General features: G+C 38.0%; 1 protein-coding gene across 1 annotated transcript in view; it reads right to left on the bottom strand.

Moving 5' to 3' along the window:
• MTREX (Mtr4 exosome RNA helicase) overlaps positions 1-13,670 on the bottom strand; it is a 45,878-nt gene that overhangs the window by 16,458 nt on the left and 15,750 nt on the right. The window contains exon 15 of the mRNA XM_027447028.3: positions 12,638-12,763. Within this exon, the coding sequence (XP_027302829.1) occupies positions 12,638-12,763 (126 nt within the window). The remainder of the gene's footprint in view (positions 1-12,637; positions 12,764-13,670) is intronic.

Here is a 13,670-nt window from a genome sequence, read left to right as displayed (position 1 = left end):
CAACCTCCTCTAGGTGGCCCTGCTTCAAGACCAGGTGACCTCCAGAGGTCCCATCCAACCTCTGTTCAAGGATTCTGTGAAGTTTGACTTCATTTATTTATTTAAAATAAGCTCCTGTTTACAGGTATTTTAAATAACATTAAATAACATAAATAGCATAAATCATGTTTTTAACATTAGAAGATGCTGAGGAATTATTCTGTGGAGGTATCCCCGTTCTTATCTTCTAAGAAAATTTACTTCCATCCTGTCAAAAAACAGGTACTGGACTAGACAGAAGTACCACAGCTTCCTTATGTTCTTAACCAAAAGGAAGATTTAATATATACCAATTAAATGTTTATAACAATAATGAAATAACAATAATAATGAAATAACAATAATAATGAAATAACAATAATAATGAAATAACAATAATAATGAAATAACAATAATAATGAAATAACAATAATAATGAAATAACAATAATAATGAAATAACAATAATAATGAAACCAACCAGCTATTCAAAGAACACACAGCAGAACCGCGGCAGAAGACTGCCACACTACAACCTCTCTAAGCAGAAACAAACTCAAGTATCAGCACAGAAGGCCATACTGATAAAATGAGTAAGAAGTCACTGTGACCAGATGACAGAGACCAAAAACTTCTGAAGTATGAAATCACCAACTGTGGTGTTTAATGCTTCGACTAAAGCAGCACAAAAAAAAAAACAAACAAAAAACAACCCCCACACCAAAAAAATACAAAACAAAACAAAACAAAAGCTGTTACAGAGAACCCTTTACTGAATGTTTGTATCAAGGAAGTAACAAAATAACGTAAAACAAGTGTAAGATAAATCAAATAATCTAACATTTTGCTTTCTGTAGCTAGAGACTCACTCAATGATTCTATATTGTATTTATGTATAGGTGATAAATACACAAGTAGGTGTTTTATTTTTTTTTTAATCAATAGATGCACCAGAGAACAAAAATATCTCTTTAATTAAATAATGAAACGTACATTTAAATTAATCCCATCAGTTTTGAAATTACCTCAGATGGGATTCTGATAAAACAGACTTGTGTCAATAGGGGCAAGATCAACAACCGAGCTGCAGTGTGTTCAGGAAATCTGAAGTTTCTACAGATTTTTGAAGGCCAGACAACTTCTGTTGCTGATGCTAACCAACGCACAACTTTTTCCTTAAACCTGAAACAAGGATTCGTGCCCAATGCCCTCGTCCATTATTCTAAATATATCAGTTGTTCTAGGCAAGAGAAATTGCCACTCCCTAAGAAGCTTGCTTCTCTGAAACAGAGAAGGCCATTTAAAGAATGGCATTTATGACACAGGACGACACAGCGATTATGCCAGTACCAGTTCAGAGGGGGACAGATTCTTCCCAACACCAACATTTATGGCTCTAGTGAGGCATCAACCAAAGCAGCTGGATCCCACCTGCCAGCTCACTGCAGTCACTGCCCTATCTACAGAGCAGCAGAGATCTGACAAAATGCTGCTGAAACCACTCTATGAACCCCATCATCCATCCTCACAGTGCTACGTTGCTTTAAAGCGTAACTTAGCTGTGTTAGATTATCAGCAAGATTATCAGTTATTATCAGTTAGCAAGATTATCAGCTATTTGAAAGAATAAAATCGACATATCACTCTCGTACTATCATAGAGTGAGAAAACAACATTCTTTCCACAAGCACAACATACGCACAAAACATTCCAGGAAAGACCAAACGAATCCAGCAGATTCACTTTGGAGTCTGTGAAGAAAGGGTGATTTAAAAACAAATGAAAAAGAAAGCTAGCTACTTCAAAGATCACAAAAAGCGGACGTATTTGAAAGGCAGCATTTGAGCCAGCTGCTGATGTGGCAATTTTTATTCTAAACACATGACCAGCATTTTACAATTTGAGAATAAGACCATACCAAGACAAAGACAAAGCACTTAAAAATAAGAATTTTTTTTTTGGCAAAAATTGTGAATTGTTTCTGTTCATCTCACAGATTTTTCTCTGAGTTTCAGAAATTCCTGTTTTCTCACTGTTGATCCCTAGGCAATTTTATGCTTGAAATCAGAATCAAAAGTCAAAAAAAAAGCTTTTTTTTTTTTTTTTTCCTTTCTGGAAACTAGAATTGTAACTTCTCCAAACTAAACACAACTGAAATAGCTTTACTCTACTTCACCTTTAGCACAGCCAGAGATTTCTGCTAGGGCACTACTCTTTTCTGACCATCCCAGGCTACGAACAGATTCACATCCAGCGTACAGCAATCATTCAGATGCCTTTGAATCAAGTACCTAATAGCAATGCAGCTGCATAAGGAAAGCTAAAATCAAAATACAGTTACCCTTATGTACTAAATACTCACTAAACATGATTAAAGCAGCAGCCCTTGTCAAATAACAAAGACAGGCATGATTTCTGACGAGGAAGTTGGTTACATAAAGACACTTGTCATGTACATATGGTGGAAGGAAAGGAGAATGGGAGAGGAAGAAAAATGAGATGTATTCATAATGGGAAAATGGATAAGGTTGCCCTTCCCTTCCTAACTTGCTACTCATGAGTTTATGCAGTGTAAAGTGTTCAACTAACCTGGGGTTTCCTTGGAGCTAAGGTATAATAGGAGGCAGATCAGTTTAACTTAATCTTTTCTCTGTCCAGTTTTAGCTCCTCCTGCAATCCCTTTCTCTGCTCAAGCCCTGTATCACTATTATTAGTTTCTTAAAAATAGTGTGAAGCATGTGCCTGACACATTTAGCTCACCCTCTACCATAGATCCTCCTGTCACAGTTAATCAGCTTTCTCCTCTTCAGGCCAGAGTTCACAATCACCTGCCTTTAGTTAGTTCTCTTGGTCTGTGGAAGCCTATTCCTTGTTTCCAGAGAAAAGGTTCTGTATTACAAAAAGAAAGAGCCACCAGAAAAGAAAGAGCCACCCATGCAAAAGCCTAACTGCTTAGAGCTGCAATGAACTTTGATGAGAAAGACTGCCATGAATAGTCACCTCCAAGTACATGCTGTGTCCATCACTTTATTCCTGCTGTACCATCCAAGTACTCCTACCCCCTCTCTACAAGTTAAACACCCTCTTGAAAGAGAACGGTCCACTGCTTCAAGCCTTTAACAGGCAGTAACAACAAAGTTATTTCTGAATAATTAAAAAAAAAGGGGGGGGGGGGTTGAGGGGGCAGACAGAGGAATGATTTTGGAATGATTTTTATCTCTCCAGATGAGAACAGCCTGGATACACAAACTGCAGTTCTCACAGATTAATGACCTACTTGGTGTTCTTGCAATCAAACCCATTTCAGAAGTCTGAAGTCAACTTAACACGAGCACCCTTTTAAGATTTGGATCGGAACAGAATGATAGGTTTCAGATGATAATTTTAAAAGCCAAGAACACTGGCATAAACAATTCACTACAGAAATAATTTAGTCAAGAATTAACTGAAAATTACAGCAGCTATAAGCTGTGCCTTCTTTATCTGTCAATGATGTCAGAAGGGAATCTCTGAATTGAATCATCAAGCAGGCCACTGAGCATTTACTAGCCCTACTATTTCTTGCCCATGTCAATTAGAAACATAAAACAATTGGGGAGGAGGCAGACTAGTGTCTGGAATTGATATTCACAGCTTTTTCAGATTTGTTTTTTCCCCTGTTGCTGTTAAAAATAGGAAACCTTGCCTAACTGGAGATGCGAGGCTGTTGTTGCTGCATCATGGCACATAGTGTTGAGCGAGACTTACATTTGGTAAGGGTTACTCTCTCTGTTCTCTCTCATAGTGGGTAAAAATATTTACGCTTTCAAAATTGTTCCCATGCAGAGACAGAAACAAATTTTACATAGCACTTTCTTGCTCTCCAGTCTCTCACGGAAAACATGTGCAAAACTTTCACAGGGAATGTAAGATGGCAAATACTGTCTGAACCTAACTTATGGGGACACTGAGAGCTAACAAAGATGGAAGAGGCAACACTCTCTCTATATATACACAGTTTCTTTTAAGCAACAAAAAAAAGTGTCTTTCATAATTACACAGATCATATTTTAGGCCATTTGTCCAACTGATAATTTAATTTGCTAATCAAAATTTCTAGAAACAAGCTGAATGATTTAGTTTCCAATAAAGAAATAAAGAACAGCTTTACAAAGAGAGCAAATAACACAATAAGTTGATGATATTTAAGAAGACTCTCACTTTTTTTCCTCATTAAGGTGGAAATAAGTACACTTAACTGTCTGCAATAGTCATTATTACTAGTTTACAGGAAAAGAAAGATTTCATTAAAGACACAAGTGGCAGCTTGATACATCTGTAAGACACGAATATCTTTACGAGAAATACTTTCAGTGCACTTTTTTCCACGTATCAGTTATGTAGGTACCGTTTGAATAAACAGATCTCTCAGAAATACCAAAAAAGACTCTGTAGTTATACTGATACCAGGATAATCCTGAGCTACATTAGCAGGACTGCAAGAACTATAAAACCCCCTCCTGCAGGGTTATTTTTTAATAAACAATACTAAGCAGCTATTTTAAGCATACATTTATTACCAATCTGGCTCAACGCTTTGTCTCAAAAACAGTTACACCAACACAAACAGAAGCCACTATGGGTGGCAAATGACTGCTTTCTGCAGGCTTTGTTGATGAAAAACACCCAGATTTTGGTTCCACAAAAATTTCAGTTCTAACAAGAGACTTAAAAAACCCAAGACCCTATCTTGGTTTCTCTTCCATGCAACCATCGAAAACTAGTTCTGAATGACAGGGTATTTCAGTCATTTACTTTCACTAAGACAGTAACTCTTCCATCATATCCTTTGTTTTACCTCAGGCTGGTCACTCCAAATTCTGTTCTTCCACTCCACATTTTATCATCATTCTGAACTTGTCACAGAAAAGAAACAAACAAACAAAAATCCTATGCACTTGTACCAAACCATCCTGATTTAACAAAGTAGTATTTAAACTCTCAAGCAAATATTTATAACTACAAGTATTTTATACAAATATTTTACTATAACTTGAAAATTTTAAATATTGACCCTCTCTATAAAGGATCATTAATTGTTCTGCCCAGAATACAAACAAACTGGGGGAGCTGGGAGTGGAGAGGCATAGTCATTTAATGTGTTCAGCACCAATTCTTTTGGATCTGGCTTGGTAATACTAACTGTATTTGCATAATGTCTGAGAGTAATTTTGTTCCATCCAAGCTGGATGTATTATTCAAAGGAAGCTGAAATGGAAAACAGTAAATAGTATCCGTATCTACACTCAGAAGCTAGTTTACTTACTCAAAACACTGGTTTTAGATTCACTACTACAGACTACTATCAGGTCAGTAAATACACAGTACATTTTTGATTTAAAGTGTGCCTTAACAAAGGATGTAAATTTCTAACAAAAAAAAAAGCATAAAAACACGTTCAGGGAATCTTGTCTGTTCGTCATATCTCACATATCTTGTTTTAAGCATAAAGCAAAGTCAAAGCAAAAAGTCTTGCTTAATAATTTGAAATGTAGTTAAATTTGTAACACTGCAGTGATGAGTTTACCAAAGTAAAAGCAAATTTCCAAAATATGTCACTGTGGGTGGTTTTACCCATCTGGGCAGTTGAACTCCACCACAACTGCTCTCTCACTCCCCCTCTTCGAATGGAAAGGGGGAGAAAATATGTTGAAAAGTAGATCAAGGGTTGAGATAAGGACTCACTCAATAATTATTGTCATGGGTAAAAAAAACTTGAAATAACGAGATTAATATAATTTATTGCTTATCACTATCAGGCTAGAGCAGTGAAAAAGTAGAAGCAAACTAAAAACACCTTCCTCCCAACTACCCTCTTTTCCCTCCCACAGGCAGCAGCTCTTCAAGCTCTGCTCCCACACGGCTCCATACCATGGGGTCCATCCCCCAGGAGCAAACTGCTCCAGCACGGGTCCCCCACGGGTGGGTGGCAGCTCCCCCCAGACCCCCTGCTCCTGCGTGGGCTCCTCTCCAGGGGCTGCAGCTCCGGCCCGGGGCCTGCTCCTGCGGGGGCTCTCCATGGGCCGCAGCCTCCTCCAGGCCACATCCACCTGCTCCACCGGGGGCTCCTCCACCCATGGGGGGGCTGCAGCGTGGAGATCTGCTCCATGTGGGACCCATGGGCTGCAGGGGGACAGCCTGCTCCACCAGGGGCCTCTCCCTGCACAGTCCACAGGAGAACTGCTGCTGCCTGCCTGGAGCACCTCCTGCCCTCCTGCTGCACTCACCTGGGGGCTGCAGAGCAGCTTCTCATCCCTCTCTCCTAGCTGCTGTTGCACAGCAGGGTTTTTGTTTTGTTTGTTTTTTCCTTTTCTTCAATCTGCTCTCCCAGTGGCCGAACCAGCCTCATTCCCTGGCTCGTCTCTGGCTATCAGTGGGTCCCTTTTGGAGGATCTGGAGCTGGCTCTGCTCTGACATGGGGCAGCTGCTGGGCTCTGCTCACAGAAGCCACCCCTGCAGCCCCCCTGCTACCAAAACCTTGCCACATAAACCCAGTACAGTCAGCTGGGGGAAAAGCTGCTTTCCACAGACAGGTCTAATAAAACTTCAAGTAACTTGTGGTATTAACATGCAAGCAACCACAATTAATAAATAATACCAGTTAGCTTAGTCTTCCTAGCTCCAGAAAAAGCCTGAAATGAAGTCCAAGAGTGACTAACCATTTACGTGCCATCTGATGTAACCCATCTTGCCACATTTTGGTTGCAAATCTCAGGAAGATCTACTTACTTTTCAGTTCTATCTCCTGGCTAGTATTAGCTGTCTAAAAAATCATGAGCCTGTTCAGGATGGCATTTGAAAATGTCTGCCTTTGAACAGCTGAATGCCTCCACAATTTCACAATGAAGTCTTGTTGACTTTAAGCGGACTTTAAATTAATGTTGGATGTTAAGTATCTTCCTGAATTGAAGCCTGGAAAATTTCTGCAGTCCAAGCTTTGTAAGAACAAGATGAGTTTGCCAGTTTAAAAGAAAAGTAATCATAGAAACATATTAAAATTATTTTTAACTAAATTTTGATAAAGTATCCAAAAACTGTTTCTTTCATTCAGATCCTCATCTATGCCACAACTCTGGATTACAAACCAATTTACACTGTCCTTATAGTACCAGTGACAATGTATTTCTTCAGATTTTGCAATGGCTTTTCCAACAAGTGTTAGTGCCAACCCCCAGCTGAAGTCTATTTCTCTTCCAAACTAAGCTGCATTAAGTTTTTCAAATCCTGATGCATCCCCTGGACTGTGCCTCTTGCCCAGTAACCTTTAAGTCAAATCAAAGTACAATACTATAATTAAGATGAAGCATTAAGCTGATACTAGCCAAAGCAATGTATGTTGATGCAATGACAATCTGACTGGAGTGCTTAACCTGCTGCCTTTTATTTATTTTTGCCAGCAGTACTAAAGATTCTGTGCAATCTTTTTCAAAAAAAAAAAAACAACAACATATTAGTAAGCTTTATCATTCTATCCCAATTTCAATACAGGCCACTGCATTTTGCCCCGAGACATTATTCACACATTCTGCTACCAGGATATCCTTCTCTCACCAACCAAGCTTGTGCTGTGATTTTGCTGAATGCTGCACTTAAACAACTGCTCAGACATAGGGTTCCTGCCTGTATTTGACTGTACCCTGAGCCTCCTGATAGAGACTGTCCACAGCGCTCCGTCTGCCTTCAGAGGCAACCATTCACAGCTACCAACCTCAGCTTCTTCACTTCAGACAGTGCTAAGCATTACACTTCCAAAAAGGACCTTGTCTGATGCTTTAAATCTGGGCTCACTGCCTGATCATACAGCAAAAAGTTGGTACAGCTAATAAATGAGAAGTGAAAACTCACTGCAATTGAACAAATCTTACCAGCTGAAAAAACTCCCACTCGTTAGAAAGGGTTTCTGTATGTTACTCAAAAGAGGTCACCCGAACAAACCCAGCACACTGCTAATGCATATGGATAATTTAAAGCAGTAACAAAGACGAACAACAGTTTAGGACCGCCCTAAATTTCTCTAACAACAACGAAACAGTAAGAAAAAAGAACCCCCTCAAACAACAGAATCCATACATTTGCACTAGGCAATTTTTGAAATTTTACTATTTTTCAACCCAATTAAGTGCATACACTTGTTTATTTTAAAACACAGAACAGAATATAGGAGCAGCTGCATGGCCTATCAGTCACAGAATCACAGAATTTCTAGGTTGGAAGAGACCTCAAGATCATCGAGTCCAACCTCTGACCTAACACTAACAGTCCCCACTAAACCATATCCCTAAGCTCTACATCTAAACGTCTTTTAAAGACTTCCAGGGATGGTGACTCCACCACTTCCCTGGGCAGCCCGTTCCAATGTCTAACAACCCTTTCGGTAAATAAGTTCTTCCTAACATCCAGCCTAAAATTCCCCTGGTCAACACCATATGAGCCCAAAGAAGGAACAACAACAACAAAAAAACAAAACACAAAGACTACATGAATTACTAATGCGTAAGTTTTTTTCTTTCCCATACATTAGCTACTGTTTTTGTTGAATTCCGATTTATCATAGTTTTTACAGTATCTTGCAATTTCAGATTATCTCACAACTCACAGAAGAGTTATAGTTGTTTGCTACACTTTCTGAAGTTAAAAATCCACATAAAATGACACCAGTGGCAAAAGCTTTTTAACCCTTTCTGCAGACAGGTAGCTCTGCTTTGTAAAACTAGCAACACTCCAAAATTCATCAGATTACTTGTATTCCAGAAACTTTCTAATACTTGAAATTCCACATCATCTCCTCACCATTTCCATTCATACATTTATTCCTGATCACTATAAATCTCCTTATTTTTATGTAAATATTGCTTTGCACATTGAACATAATTTTCCTTGTAACTTGGAATCTGAAAGGAACCGAGCTGTATGTGGTACAGAACAACGAGAACATAAAGCCTAATGATGCTGCCTCAATTATTATGGAATGACAATTCACGCGCTTGCAAAATTAAGGAACTTTCCAACGTGTAACTGCATCATGGTCATACGACAGGCAGGAAGGTAAGTGAAACACATTAAACTCCCTGAATTCCTATCATATCCATTTGGCTATTATAATAAAACCTAAGAATCAAAATAAAGCACAAAAAGACCAGACAGATTTCTAACAGCAGCATACAGGCCAAATAACCACAGCAATCCTAGCTCCATAAATGAAGGCCCTGCCAAAGAGCCAGATGTAGGTAGTGGAATACCTCCTGCAGCTTGGCATTGGGGCTATTTATGTTACATGTGCAAGTGACAAGGAAAGCATAATGTTGTATATTTTATCTGGCTAGATGAATGTTTTCTTTGAATTTTTCAGTCCCATCTAACTTCTCCTGTGAAGGAATAAGTAAATGCAAAGCACTGATACACTCAAATGCAGGTCTCTAAAACATATTTCATTAGCACGTTTTCTTTTATTATACAATTATTCATTTCCATAATATAATTAGCTTAAGATTTTCGACTTTTAGAGAGATAACAGATTACCACTGTTCAGCATCCCAATTGTCTCTGTAAGAATACTTGCTTTGTAACGTGGCCAACTAGAGACATGCTGTTCCAGTTTCAAAGGCCATCTAGTGTCCAGGAGAAGCTTTTCACTTCCCACCTAAACTAATGTGATGCCGTTTAAAATTCCCCCCTACCCCAGCCAATTCTTATAAAATATTTCTTTACATGCAAATGTAAGACTTTAATTTATTGTCTTCAGGAAGCTAACAGTATTATAAGCATTCAGTTTTTATAAATTCATAGATTTATGCAAGTCACCAGTTTACTAAATATGCAGCAGTCAAACACATGCTAAGGGTAAACAGAAAACCTAGATACACTGCCGAAGACAAATGCATGTCACTGAGTTTAAGAAATATTTACAAACATCCCACATAAGAACTCCATTTAAGATGTGAACTTTGAATTTTAAGTTTGAAGTACTGTACACAATGTCGCAATAAACAGTGTCATAGCCAACAAGCACAGCTGCAGTATCACTGCTGGTACTGAGATGTATACAAAGCCCTCACTTCACTGATCACACTGCCAGGCAGCTGATCACAGCATTTCTTAGATGTTTCACTCCAGTGTTCATGAAATGCTTTGGATCAGACCTGCATGAGGTCTGAAGAGCTACAATGTACGTATCCTTACATAAGAAGTGTCGTATTATTCCCAATACGGTTCTTCAGATTATTTCTTTTGAATTTTCCCTATAAATTGTTAGCTTGTCCTGGAGCAAAGCCAATACTTGATGTCGCAGCAGAATACTACCACAAGACACGACCATGGTCTTGCCACAGATAAACACTGTCAGTCAGCAACTAAAGTCTAATTTAAACACACTTAAGGATGAGTACAGACTGTGAAGAGTCATTGGTTTGCATGCATTCTTGGTCTATTTTCACATGAAATATCCTCTAAATGTTTTGTATTTAAAAAGGAAAATTAGTATTTTTATCTTATACTGTTCATCTCATAAATGATTCTGTTTACTGCCTTTTCAGCAACTGGCTGAATAGCTGGAGAAGCTTCAGAAGCTTAAATATTTTCATTAGAGTCCTTTCCAATCTTCTTAAAAGAAACCTTAAATTCAGTCCTTGCTCCCCAGTAGTGTGACAAATTAATTAAATACATTAACTTATTTAGATCAGTGGAGAAGAAACAAGAAATAACAAAAAATTAAAAGGTTTCCATTCTTTCCGTTTTGTTTCCTTGTATTTCAAAAGAAAAAAAAAAGGGGCTTATAGTTTCCATAAAGGAAATATTCTTTACTTCCCCCTCAAAATCTAGACAAAAAATATAGATCACAGAACCACAGAACTGAAGGGGTTGGAAGGGACCTCAAGAGATCATTTTGGTCCAACCCCCCTGCCAAAGCAGTTTCCCTAGAGCAGGCTGCCCAGGTAGGCGTCCAGACAGGCCTTGAATATCTCCAGAGAAGGAGACTCCACAACCTCCCTGGGCAGCCTGTCCCAGTGCTCCGTCACCCTCACCATGAAGAAGTTCCTTCACATGTTGGTGCCGAACTTCCTGTGCTCCATCCTGTGGCCATTGCCCCTTGTCCTGTCCCCACAAACCACTGAGAAGAGGTTGGCCAAATCCTTCTGTCTCCCACACCTCAAGTATTTATACACATTGACAGGATCCCCTCTCAGTCTTCTCTTCTCCAGGCTGAACAGACCCAGGTCTCTCAGCCTTTCCTCACAGGGAAGATGTTCCAGGCCTCGTATCATCTTTGTGGCCCTCCGCTGGACTAATGATATCCAAAAAATATAAGTGATTTATTATTTCCCTCTTCTGACTTAATTCATGCAGATTGAGTCCTACAATTTTCAAACTAGTGAAATCACAAATGCAAAAATACCTTTTAAATGGTTGAGACAAAAAATTGAAATACTCGCTTTTCTTAAACTATTTATATTCATTTCAAATAAATTAACTCAAAAAAAATTCTTCATAGAAATAGAGATTAGAAGTACACAAAATTAAGACTTCAAAACAAGCCATTTTTTGTTCTCTCATTTTGTATCTCCTGCTGTTAAATGAGCTCCAGTATTTTTCAAATTTTACTAGCAAAAATTTATGAAAATTTTGACTTCAAGATGGCAAACTGTTTGCGTATAAGATGGATCTAATGCACAAGTCTATTATGAGTGAACAAATAGCACGGACAGTAAGTAACTGCAGTATGTATTTTTCCTCCTTCTTAAATTTATCTTAACAAAACAGAGAAACACCAGCTCCTGATTTTTTTGCCACAAGACCTAAAAATACGTATTTTTATTAACATATCCTGATACTGACTTTAAAATGATTCCCACAAATTATGCAAACACTAAAAATATTATAAATGCAGTTTGACCACAAATGACCTACTATTTTTTACCAATGGTACAAGCTCCTGAGTAATGTGTTGAGCAGTCTCTCAATTGTTCAGTTTTTTAGATATTTTCATAATGATTGTAAGCAGCCTGAGAGGGTTTATACACACAGTAGAATATTTCGCATCAGTATGATAATTTTTGCCACAGAACTTAAATAAAAGCAATAATGAGTGCAATGTCTCATAGTTGAAATATAAAGAAGGTCGTAATACTCTGTAACAACTTCCATTACAGTTTGGGGAAGCCCTATAATCTAATACTTATTTCAACCACAAGAGTAGTTTTAGACACTTTTGATTCACAAACTTCTAAAATTTTCCTGCAGACCCTAAGAATTTCTCCAGTCATTTTTAGGTCACTGACGGTAATCTTGTTTTTTGAGTTATCTTACTGAACCTCGTTTCTCAGTCTATTACATTGAAAAGACCATTAACAAGCCTTTATTTTACCAGAGAACCAACATTTTAATTATCCTTGTGAGAGCTCAGCAAAACTTTTCTTATGCACCAATATTCTTGAATTGACTGCCATCAGCAAGGAACAAACAGATCACTGTAGTATTAGAGCATCATTAAAAAAGAGGATAAAACTCTGGCTCTCTGAGATCCCTGAGAAACTGGAAGCAAAACAAAAGAAAAAGCAACAAAACAGCTTTTCTCTCTCTCTTACCTTCAAAAGCTGTTTGCCAATTGTTGGACTCATTTTTTCATCCACCATGAGAATTACTATTCCTCTGTCATCCATACCTCGGCGTCCTGCACGACCTGACATTTGAATGTATTCACCAGAGGATATCTAAGACAAAATGGAAAAATGTAACGAACACTAGAAAGACAGCAAGAACTTATGAAGTGCCGTTTATGATTATATAGTACATGATCATGACATATAAAAATTAACAGAAGAGTTGTATAAAACACAGTCATCACAGATCAAATTCATTCTAATTGATCACTAAGGAACTAACATAAAAATCCATGCTTATGAATACTCTTTGTCAAAAGGATGATTTAATCAGTGCTTTCATAGCTACATTTATTGATACATTGCTACAGTGATTTCCTTAACACCTAGCACCATCTCAATACGTGCTCACCCCTTTTTACTCATGTCTCACACTTGTAAATCTCAAGTTTGAAGTGCATGGTGGAGATCATTACAATATATTGCATCTGTAACATCCAATCACAAAAACTATGTCAATTTAAAGCAGGAGTTCCAAATAGCTTATACCAAAAAGGTAGCTAATTCTTTATTGCATATTTCTTAAGGACATCCAATCAGACTGAATGACTCGTGAAGCTGAACAGCCCAAACTGAGATTGAAGAGATGTTTGTTGCAAAACATATGTTGTTACATGTCCCATTTACCTTATTTTCCCATCTCTGAAAGAGGAATCATTTAGAGGAAACAACACTTATAAAGCTTTTGTGATGATTTGTACACCCTTATTATTATTTACATATGAATTACAGATCTTGTTTTAACATTTAAAAACGTTTAAATTATTTATGTTCCAACTATTTAAGAACCCAATTCTTCCTCCTCACATCCCTGTCATTCCGTGGGCTACCCAAAATACTCTGCTATAACAGAACAATCAATACTCTCCTAAAGTAGATCGTCTCTTCTCTCAGGTGTGTCAAAACCTCAATTTGGTGATCATCATGAGAGTACTGAGCCCACTTATTCTCCAGATCC

Source organism: Anas platyrhynchos, chromosome Z, assembly GCF_047663525.1.
Source record: "Anas platyrhynchos isolate ZD024472 breed Pekin duck chromosome Z, IASCAAS_PekinDuck_T2T, whole genome shotgun sequence".
Lineage (NCBI taxonomy): Eukaryota > Metazoa > Chordata > Aves > Anseriformes > Anatidae > Anas > Anas platyrhynchos.
The sequence above is the reverse complement of the archived record's forward strand: the minus strand, read 5'-3'. Positions and strand labels throughout refer to the sequence as shown.